General features: G+C 46.4%; 1 protein-coding gene and 1 pseudogene across 3 annotated transcripts in view; one reads left to right on the forward strand and one right to left on the reverse strand.

Annotated features, from left to right (window-relative positions):
* Nucleotides 1-5,124, reverse strand: part of LOC119287461 (vacuolar protein sorting-associated protein 9A-like) — a 7,115-nt gene extending 1,991 nt beyond the window's left edge. The window contains exons 1-6 of one of the 3 annotated variants that reach the window (XM_037567010.1): nucleotides 4,954-5,124; nucleotides 4,738-4,885; nucleotides 4,464-4,634; nucleotides 4,096-4,275; nucleotides 3,100-3,379; nucleotides 2,160-2,846 (exon numbers count right to left, since the gene is read on the reverse strand). In XM_037567010.1, coding sequence (XP_037422907.1) covers nucleotides 2,674-2,846; nucleotides 3,100-3,379; nucleotides 4,096-4,275; nucleotides 4,464-4,634; nucleotides 4,738-4,885; nucleotides 4,954-5,054 — 1,053 coding nt within the window. In that variant the 5' untranslated portion in view covers nucleotides 5,055-5,124 and the 3' untranslated portion in view covers nucleotides 2,160-2,673. Of the gene's footprint in view, nucleotides 1-2,159; nucleotides 2,861-3,099; nucleotides 3,380-4,095; nucleotides 4,276-4,463; nucleotides 4,635-4,737; nucleotides 4,886-4,953 lie in introns of those variants that run through there. The other 2 variants (XM_037567009.1, XM_037567011.1) reach the window with 2 other exon arrangements.
* Nucleotides 9-1,852, forward strand: LOC119287460 (annotated as a pseudogene).
* Nucleotides 5,125-11,587: the final 6,463 nt, after the last annotated feature.

Here is an 11,587-nt window from a genome sequence, read left to right on the forward strand (position 1 = left end):
CCTGCCTTTCAATAATCTTGTCAGTTGTCGCTCGGATAGCCCAAGGGATATGCAAATCTAAAAAAGGATTTTCAATACATAATTAATGCAGCCAAATCCCTTTCTCAACACTGAAAAGGGATTTTCAAGACACAATTAATGCAGCCAAATCCTTTGCTCAACATTGAACTATACCTGCACAAATTAACTCACTAAGAATAAAGCAAATGCATTGCATATGCCCTTCACTTCCATGCTGAATTCATGTTAGCATGAGTTAATTCGTGAGTACCTTCTGCATAGAAGTGCACAAGAGATATGCAAACCGAAAAAAAGGGATTCTCACTACATAAGTTAATTCATGAGTATCTTCTGCATAAAAGTGTACAAGAGATATGCAAATCGAAAAAAGGGATTCTCACTATATAGTTAATGCGGCCAAACTCTTTTCGATGTATAAAAGGGAAGGGAAGGCTTGGTTGCATGCAAACCAACAAGTTAGGTGCTCTAGCTAGTGTCACAGACCGCGTTGCTGCAACCATCAAGCCTGACACGCGCGCTATCATCCTCCTCCCGCTGATGCTCACCTTGCTTGTGACGTTCCTCCATCCTGCCGCTGCTGACAATGGCACGCCACGCCGCAGGAAGGATTGAGCCTGCGCCTGGTCCCCAGCACCGGCTGGAACAGCACCATGCACATCGACGGCGACGGTTTCCTGCACCTGGACGAGGCAGCCGCAGCCACCACCGCGCTTCGGCCGCACATTCGCGGGCCCAGAGGCCTCACGTACAGCGTGGCCACCACCGTCGGGACGGGCCACGGCCGCCGCACGTACGACCTAGAGCTGGACACGGCCAGCAGCCTGACATGGATGCAGTGCGTGCCGATCGCGCACCCATTCGCACAGGTGCCGCCGCTCTTCAACCCGACGGCCTCGCCATCGGTCCGCCGCGTTCCGCGCGTGAGCACCCTGTGCAATGGGCCGTCCACGCGCAAAGAGTGCAAGTTTCGAGCCACCCGCCTCGACGGTGCGCGCGTGAGCGGCATGCTCATCAACGAGACCGTCGCCTTCGCGGACGACGCGGAAGTTCATGGCGTCGTCATCGGCTGCGCGCACACCACTACGGGGTTCCACAGCCACGAAGTGCTCGCCGGCGTCCTTGGCCTGGGCAAGCAGAGACCGTCACTCATCTGGACTCGGCTCCACCAGCACGGGCACGACGGCGGCTTCTCCTACTGCCTCTTCGGGCCCGGGCATCCGAACAGGCACGACTTCCTCCGGTTCGGCGCCGACGTCCCGGCCACGGGCCACATGAGGAGCACCAAGATCCTCTACATGCGCATGACCGACCCGAAGTTCAGCCCCTACCACGTCGGCCTCACAGGCGTCAGTGTCGCCGGGATGCCCCTGATACTGCCATATGGCAGTATCAAGGAGTTGTTCCAGCGCCACAAGTTGCACGACGGCAGGTGGTCCAACGGTTGCGTGATCGATCCCGGGACGGGCATGACGGTGATGATTAAGCCCGCATATGACCTCCTGGTGCATGTCGTGGAAGAGCACGCCAGGAGGCTGGGGCTGCCGAAAGTGGAGCGCGACCAGTACTCCGTCTGCTTCCGTGGCGCAACTCGAGCCGCCTTGAGCACCTGCCGACGGTGACGCTGCACTTGGACGATGACCTAGTGCTCCGGCCACAGCAGCTCTTCGTCCTCGTCCATCAAGACGCCTGCCTTACCGTGATGCCGAGCGAGCACATCACCATCATCGGCGCGATGCAGCAAGTGAACACGCGCTTCGTCTACGACGTCGCAGCGGGCAGGATCCACTTTGCCCATGAGGACTGCCATGGCGACATGGGAGGCCAGAATTGAACATTCCCTTTCTAGCGGCCAATGGGATTAGATGTTCTGAATTGTTTACCAAATAAAAATGAAGCAAAGCATTTATTCCGGAAAACAAAACAGACTAGCCATGCGTCCCCTTTTCATACCATATGGTTTTAACTTCTCAATCAAATTCAAAACAGTACAAACTACAACTAATTTACCAATAATTAAAGCAAGAGAGCAGCTGTCACTACTGTACATCAGTACTAACAAGCAAAAAACCATGTCAGGCTAATGGCAGAATTGATGTTTGCTTGGTTAACATGTACTCAGGAAGCTGGGTCAACAGTACCTTTTATCATGCAGATGATCTTAATGTCGCTGATGCCAAGCTCCCAATTGGCAGGTAGCGGCTGTTTCTCCTGGTGGGGGTGCGATAACAAGTCAAGGAGAAGGCTCTTCATATCGCTTTTCAGAAACTCAAATGAAAGCTTGCATCCCGATTCTGTTGTACAACGCTTTGGCAAGTGTCCTAACCAGACATCCAGATACATGAGCTGCTGCTGACCTGCTGCATCGTTAGCGTCCAGTGAGTTGATAACTCGTTCAGCCGGCCATCAATTACCAAATGATCATCCATTTGTATCGCATTGTTTGATACCCCCTGGACATGGATCCTGAATTCTGATATTGTTTCCGCAGTCTTGGGCTTATTTATCGAGGGACAACATTAACATGAATGCGGTTCCAGGTCTTGATACCATGTTTGGACACTTGAACGACGTATGTAATCTCCTCCTCCCACCCTGCCTTGTTTTTTGTTGAAACGGTCAAGTGGCAAAAATAATAATAATCTTTGCATCAGTTCATGAATCATCTACTGATGCGAGGAGCTGATCCTCATCTATGGATAACTTTCTTAAGGCTTTAGACAACAGTGTATATCTGGTCACTGTCTTCCTGTAGAGCCCATGTAACTGCTTGAGTTCCACTGGCGTCAGATTTTCAGTTTCCGAGTCCATAAAAGGGAATCTTGAACCTGCTAAATGTCCACTGAAAATTTGTGATTATGCAACAAAAGAAAGAAAAATAAAAAATCCTCAAGTAGATGGAAGAAGAACACAGCTACTAAATGAAAATTAAAGGCTATGAGTATATATGCAAGTCACTAGGTAAACTGGTTCTCGGACATGAAGCAACACGGTTATGCTCATGGGGAAAGCTGATAGCTCAAATCCAAATTTATACTAAAAATATCTGTTTCAAATGAGCTGAAATGGTAAGGAACAGACCTTCTGCATCAATTTGCTTCTGTAACCCCCTCGTAGATGTAGCTAACCCTTGTGGACTACTAGGGCCAGCAACAGACATTTGAGTACCTAGTGTTGCAGATTCCATATGCTTCTGAAATTCACTTTCTTCCATGGATAGTGACTGGCCATTAACATTAATTATAAACATCTTTGCTGAAATGAGGTTTGTGAGATAGTATTCAACTTCTGAAACAAGCTTAGTTTCTCTTCTGAAGAGTTGAACAAACTTCAGATTTGAGTGCAGCTGAGGAGGATTGGCCTGCATAAGTTTTTCAGGTGGCTTCAGTTACTCAATTCAGTAAAACATAAAAACATGGAACTGCAATGGGTCCTAGGAGTGCCTGAGTAGACCACTGAAAGTATCACCAAGACATAGGCAATTCATATGCTCCCTAGCCCGTAAGAACTCATGTTCATTAGTGAAATCAAGGGAAAAATAAAATTTAAAAAAATTAAAAGTAAAGATGCAGAAAAAAATAACATCAAGTAACAACAAACAGCAGCAAAGAGAAATGATTCTGCAATCAATTTCAACTGTAAGATCACGACATATTTATTTCACAGTGGGCACATGGCTGGGAACTGAAGTAACTCCTTTTCACAGTTAAAAGGAATGACTAAAATGGGAACTCCTTTTCACAGTTAAAAGAAATATGACTAAATGGGAATTGAAGGTTCAATGTTTATCTCCAGCCTTTTTGTCAACTGAAATTTGATGAACAAAGGAAAATAGTTGGCACCTCAACGAAAACCAAACGATAATTGAACAAACACAAAGAAAATGAACCAGCGAGCCTAGTTGTATAGTACTAGTTACAATGTCAGAATATCTATCCACAAGGATCACCATAAATCCTAAGCAACCAAGTCCAAACAACAATTTTCGGCTCAATAATCTGCAGCCAGTCATTTAGAGACTATAAGTCTGAATGAGGGCAATGGGGCAAGAATAGACATTTACAACGAGAAGCTTGCCTTGATGGTTATATAAATGAGAATGGGAAGGAACTCATCAGCCCCAGATGGCGTCCGGTCATTTGTCATGGACACGTTTAGCAGCAAGTTATTGATGACTTGGCAACAGCTCATCATACAGAGAAGCTTCTCCCACGGGGACTTGAAGGAATTAATCTTCTGTAGTTCTTTAACTGCAATCTAGAATGACAATGTGCATCAACACGTTTAGCTTGGGCATTGGTTCTATGACTCGAACGATTACCATCAGAAAACTAAAGATACTGATGAACCAACTGAATGGCACATGACTCAACAGGTATATTCTGAATATAATCATCAGTAATATAAACTTAAATGAGCAGTGAGAACAGAGCACATGGGCTCACCAGCCAGGAAGCCTCGTTGTTGAGGACCTTGGGTATGTCGAGGTGATGGGGCCTGACAAAGCGCTGCAGGAGGCCGATCTTGTCCGAGACCTCGGCGTCTGCCGCGGCGTCCTCCGGCGACGCCACAAAGGTGCGGTCGAACAGCTTGGTCATGATGTACTTCTCGAGGCCCTGCTTGGCGCGCACAGAATTAATCAGTCCGGTCGTCCAACGCGATGCGATGCGAGGATCCCCAAAGCTGAATAAAAAGCTAACAGGAAACTGATTGTGAGACCTCGAGCGCGTGGTCGATTTCCTGGTGGGTGGCGTCGGCCCAGAGCGGGTGGCCCCGGATGGCCGCCTCCATCTCCGCGAAGAAGGCCTGGACCCTGCCGCCGTCGGCCTCAGCGCTGGGCTCCTCGAGGGAGAGGGAGGCGAGGAAGCTGCGGGGGGTAAAGCTCCCGGTTTTAGATCAGATCCACGCAGGGGGGGCGGGGAGGGAGGGACTGACCTCTTGATGGAGCGGAAGAGGCCGGCGGCCTCCGGGCGGCGCATGCGGTCGAGGAAGCCGTAGAAGTCCACCCGCGACGCCGCCGATGTGGGGCTCTCCATCCCCGCCCGCCCGCAGCGAGAGAGATTTGGAAGTTTGTCCTCTGTCGGAGCCGGCAAGAGAGAAGAAGAAGAAGAGAATGCAGACTCTCTGCACAACCCTCCCTTTTTTTTACAAGGAGAAGAACAATTACTCCTATTTCTCAATATTTTGAATATTTTGAATTGCTTATCGCATGTGTCGCGTGGTAACTATTTTGCAGCCTGATTCATTGTACTTCCTCGATTCCTAAACATAAGTCTTTTTAGAGATTCTATAATATAAACTATATACGGAGCCAAATGAGTTTCTTTTTAGGTAAAAAGGGACTCGATCCTTGGCTCCATTATATTGAATATAACGAAACCACATGTTCAGATAGTAGCAAGATCGCTGAAAAAACCAAAAAAGTTCTACTCCTAAAAAAGCTAGACCTTTTCCTGTCACAAAGCTACCAGAGAGCTACTACGAGATCAAACATTTTACAATAAACCATGATTCGGAACTGGCGACAAAGTTTATTGCATCATTATATCTTAATTTATAGGGGGGGAGGGGGAGTCCCACATCAGGTGAAGAACAACTCAAAGATGTTGAGAGCCTTCCTGGCCTTCAGCGGAGGGGTTGCAGCTGGTTGTGGAGATCACGTCAGCTGAAGCACCGATGAAGGGATGAACATCCCAGCATTCAAAGCAAACTTGTTTGGAGTGGATGTGCGTGAGCCCGGCTCTGAATCCCTGCTCGCAATGCACAACTTGTCTCTGCTCAGCCACCCTTGATGGTTAGACGCGCCTTCACTTTCTCTTTTAAGTACCTCAAGAAGTCCCCTAAGGTTTCTTTCTCCTGTTTCGGGACCAGTATCGCCCAGATCTTGGTCAAACTCAACATCATCCCTAAAACCTGTTTGACAGAGATCCATATGGCATTGTTAAAGATAACGGAATTTCTAAGTTTCCATATGCACCACATGGTTACTACACAGTCTACATTAGGGGGGGGGGTCTTTTTTGTTTGAGAGCCAAAATCTGGCAACAGACAAATAATCTGCTCCTACATCTACTTTGAAATGTTCTCTAATGATTTCCCACACAAACCTAGTGACTACACAATCAAAAAGGAGATGATGAGCAGTTTCATCCTTAGAGAAAAAACACAATCCAAAGGTTTAATGATCTGTCTTTTCCTGAGATTGTCTCTAGTCATGATCTTGTTATGAGAAACCAACCACAGAAAAAACATGAATTTTAGGGAAACATGTAACTTCCAAACAACAGGGATGTAAATAGGTTTGACCCCTCTAAAGTTAATAATGTGGTAGCGAGAACTGTTGGAGTATTTCCCATTACTTTCATATTGCCAAATTAAAGCACCAGGCTCATCAGAAAGCACTAGACTGTGCACAATTTCCACTAGTTGGAGCCAGTCCTCCACCATGCTATCTGAAAAATTCCTTCTAAAAGTGAGCTTAATCTAGCCATTATCCCAGATATCTTTAATATATTTCAAAATCTGATTACATTACAGGGGCCAAAATTGGATTGCCAGGAGAGATGTACCAACAAGTGTCTTCCCAGAATCTCACCTTACCCCCATCACCAACCTTCCATCTAAAACCAAACTTAACTGTTGTGGCTACCTCCAGCACTCCTTTTCAGAACCTGGATGATGAGGGGGTAGAATGGCAGTTGAATATGTTTGGGTTCCTAGTGTTGTATTTATGGTCAATCACCTTCTTCCATAGCTTATCTTCATCCTCATGGTATCTTTTGATCCAAGAGCCCAATAAACTAATATTGAGTTCTTGAAGATTTGGGATACCCAAACCACCAAAATCTTTCTTCATACAGATCATTCTGCAATTAGCTAGATGGATCTTCCTATTTCCTTCAAAGTCATTCCACAAACAATTTGCCATTTGAGTGTTGATAAGCTCAATGGCCCACTTGGGGAATTTAAAGAAAGATATGAGGTAAAATGGTATGCTTGCTAAGCAAGCCTGAACTAGTACTAGTCTACCCTTATAAGAGAGTAGTTCCCCTCTCCAACCTGCTATCTGTTTAAGGTTCTTATCTATCAAAGGTTGAATATCGTCTCTCCTTAGCTTGTCATAGTGTAGAGGGATACCAAGATACTTGATAAGGAAACACTAATGCATGATGCTGCTAACGCGACACTACGATCAGAAACCCTTCGAGAAACTGTGTGCAATGCAATCATCGCAAATGGTGGTGTATGGAAACCGTCAAAAATATGTAAAACATTTGCAAAGACGGATGCATCAAACACGGTTCAGATTTTAGTTTAGTTCAATTAACTGTTTGCGATAAGGAGGAACAAAAGAAATGGACAGCCAGATGAAGGCGTGTGCGATACACAGCATATGGTTCACTCGGACGAAGTGTTTGTGATTAGGCAACACAAAAGAAACGGGCAGCCAGATGAAGTTGTGTGCGATATACAGCATACGGTTCACTCGGATGAACTGTTTGTGATTAGGGAACACAAAAGAAACTGTTAGCCAGATCAAGGTGTGTGCGATATACGGCATGCGGTTCACTCGGCCTTGTCGTCAGTGTGTGACCTCTGTGGCAACCGTTCACTCCCCACTAGCCTCTTCTTGTACCGTGGCAACCGTCCACCACCTCTTCGCCTTTCCCTCTCGATTTGGAACTGCTGTCGCACGCTCTTCCTCCCTCCATTTGCCTTCACCCTTCCTTCTGCCATTGTTCGATCTTCTTCTCCATGGAGGGAACAGGCCGGAAACGACCCCGTTATTCTTGCCCCGATCTGAAAGATGACGTGGTGGAGGAATTCATTGATCGGTGCGACGTCATCACCTCAGCTAGCATGGCAGGTTCGTACAAGACCATTCTCGACTCAACAAATAGGATCATTACAAAGAACCCAAGGGTTCGGGAGCGGTTTGATCTCCCCTATCTTCTTCGCCACCCCGCTCGCCGTGTCGAGGACGATGGAAGCCTTGCCTTGTGCAAGTTGATGCCGCTTGATAATGATACGTGTGATGTTAAGATGCCATCGTTTAAGGGTAAGGTGGGCTGGCGCAAATGGAGATTGGGTTGTTTATATTGGGAACAACTGCGAGTGGGAACTTGTGAATGTGTACACTCATCACCGGGTTCCACTTCCAAAAATCTCAGACTGCCATGAGGTTCAGCACACAGATAATCTACGTACGTTCAGATACGATCATCATGACTGTCATCTACGGAAGATAGTAATTTCTCGAGTTCCCACCCCCTCTTGGGAATACAAGAACTATGATGTTGTTGCTATCTTCGACAAGCTTGTTGTTGTCTCTGCTTCCACAGATGGATGGATATTGCTCAAAAATCAATTTCTATACACGAATGAGTACTATGATGCAATTCAATACGAGCGTCTTGTGTTGGATGCCACCACTCGTGGCACTGTTTTTGCATGGGATCCTTATTGTTTCGGTACGTTTGTCTTCCACCGTAATTAGAATCGTTTCATCCACGTGCATGCTAGTTAGTATCACCGTACTAATTAACCTTCTTGTGTTTCCAAGGTTTTGTGAACATTCCACCATCTATACTTGAAAATTTTTATAACCAAGGGGGAGATGACGATGGTGATGATCACGAGCATGAGGACGAGCAGGACCCATATACTCAGTGGCGCTTGACAACTTATTCCGATGGATCACCTCTTCTTGTATGTATACATGGCACTACTGGTGTTACTAACGAAGCAGGTGTTGTCTCCCATGGTCGCACTATCAGACCTATTCCAACATCCGTTACAGGGTATTCCAGATGGATACTAGTGTACTAGCGCCAACACCTCCTTCTCCCTGGTTCAATTTTGATAGTCTTGGAGAAAACTCGCTCTTCCTTGGACAAAACTATCCAATGATGGTAAAAGGCGATCCAGCTGCTGTTGACACAACATTACTACCATTTATGAGAAGCAACTATATCTATATCTTGGACATTGCTATGGTTCCCTACCCTAGCTATCACAATATGCGTCCTGATATAGGTCGCTTCAACCTGGATGATCAGTCCTGCGTTGGTCTCGAGATTGACAATAACTGGCCCTTCCTAGAGAATCAATTATGGTTCAAAGCAAGCGTTTCCAACGCCGAGGATTAGTTGAGCTGAAGTTCATTTCATCGCTTTGTTATTTGTTGTGTGAGAAAAACTTTACTTTACTAGAATATTTTGTTGGAAATAATCTATAATCCAACATGTATCCTCGTTGTTGTTGTGTGTTGATGACTTGTTGTATGTAATGAATGGTACATTTGCATATGCGTCCCATCAACTCATGCATGCTCACACGTCACACGGGTCGCGTGGCGGCACATATATTATTTTTCTATTTGGATGAGAAAAAAGTACAATGCCACTTTGTATTGGTGTCCATATGAACAGTGCTAGTGATTTTAGTTGCAAAAATTAGATAGTGCTAGTGATTTTTAGCTGCATATTTTGACAAATTGCAGTGTTACAAGGTTGACAAATGGGAATGTTACTAGATAAACAAATGTCAATCTTTCCAGTTTGACAAATGGCAACATACCACAAATGGCAGATATGCAAATCTTACCCAATTATTTGTACGTGGTTGCAAACGGGTCATGCAAAACAACCGTTTGCGTTATAGGGGTGCAGAAATCCTGCTCGACACATTTTCCCTTGGCTTCCTAGGGAAGCTGTCGGTTTGCATCCGGGTGTTCTAACTAAAACGTTTGCGATGAATGTTTTATATTTGAAAACCATTGACGTTTTTTCAAAAGCAAATCGTTTGATAAGTCTGTACATTAAGAGAGAAAAATGCAAGTTTGTTCAAACCATATCTTTCATTCAGCCACACTGCGAATTTATATTCATATGATTGAGAATTCGAGATACAATATTAAACCAAAAAAATATTTCCGGCGGCGGTGGAGGCGACGTGCCGCGCTGTTGTTGTCATTGTCGTCCTCCGGGACGCCGTTGTTGAAGTCTTCAAGGTAGCATAAAATGTTCTTCACTTGTAAATCAAACATCATGTCGTCGCGCGATCGACGGGCGGGGCACGGGAGGACGGCAACTGGCGCCGATGAGAGGTAGCGGTCATCGACAACGTCCCATGTCGCTGAGGGGGGCGCGCGCACGGGCACGGGCACAGGCACGACAGGTGTAGCCAAACGCACGGGGCCGGCGCCACGGTGGGTGGAGGGGTGCGCACGGCCACGAGCACGGGCGCTGGCGCTGGCATGTACACGAGCTCACGTGGGTCCGCGGAGACCTCGCTGACGCTCGCGGCTTCCAGCTCTGCGATAGTGCTCGGCGACCAGCCCGTCAATGCTACGGGGATGGTCGCTCGCGCGGGTGCGGGGATGGGAGCTGGGATGGGAGCGGGGGCAGCAACCGTCACAGCTAGCTCGTTCTGGGCCATGTCCATGAGGCCCCATTCCTCCTTATTTTCTATCTCCTCCGGTTCGGAGTCGACTTCACCAAACTTGAAGACTAGTGGCAAATGATCGTTCTGCGCCATGGCGTTGGTGGAGGTCTGCGGGAGGTAGGGGAATGGGAGATGAATAGTAAGGCCGCCCGTATTAAACAGCGGCTCGGGCGCCATTAATGGAGAGGAAGGCGGGCGGCCATGGAAGTCAAAGGGCTTGCTTCCCAGTGAGCCTGCGCAGCATACAACTCACACGCTTCCCGGTGAGCCTGCGCATTGGAGGACAGCTTGCATGCCTCCCAGTCAGCCCGCGCACTGGACTGCGCTCGCACGCCTCCTGTTCAGTCAAGGTCAAGCAGCTGTCCGCACGACACCTCCTACAGCCATTAAAACCAAGACACGTGGCGTCACGTGAATGGTTAACATAACGCACATGGTTTGAATTCTACAAACATTTGAGATATTAAAGTGGCAGCTATTTTTTCAAAATGCTTGTTGGTTGTCATTATTCGAGTGCGCCTTCTCTCAAAATGGACACGAAAAATGCCACAGCATGTCGGCTGCAATTCCATGCTAGCATGCCAAGTTTCATGAATTTCAAACGAGTTTTGGATTTACTAGAATTTAAAAACCAGGCATCTCAATGTTTTGCCAGCAATCAACGGTGCCCTCATGTTTGAAATTCATTCCCATTTCTTGCATGGGGCCTGATAACCCACAAGTATAGGGGATTGCAATAGTTTTTGAGGGTAGAGTATTCAACCCAAATTTATTGATTTGACACAAGGGGAGCCAAAGAATATTCTCAAGTATTAGCAGTGAGTTGTCAATTCAACCACACCTGGATAACTTAATATCTGCAGCAAAGTATTTAGTAGCAAAGTAATATGATAGTAGTGGTAACGGTGGCAAACGTAACGGTAGTAGTTTTTGGTTCTATAGTGATTGTAACAGTAGCAACGAAAAAGTAAATAGTCAAAGAACAATATATGAAAAGCTCGTAGGTAATGGATCTGTGACGGAGAATTATGTCAGATGCGATCAATCATGCAACAATTATAACATAGGGTGACACAGAACTAACTCCAATTCATCAATGCAATGTAGGCATGTATTCCGAATA

The sequence above is a fragment of the Triticum dicoccoides genome, chromosome 4A, assembly GCF_002162155.2.
Source record: "Triticum dicoccoides isolate Atlit2015 ecotype Zavitan chromosome 4A, WEW_v2.0, whole genome shotgun sequence".
NCBI classification, from domain to species: domain Eukaryota; kingdom Viridiplantae; phylum Streptophyta; class Magnoliopsida; order Poales; family Poaceae; genus Triticum; species Triticum dicoccoides.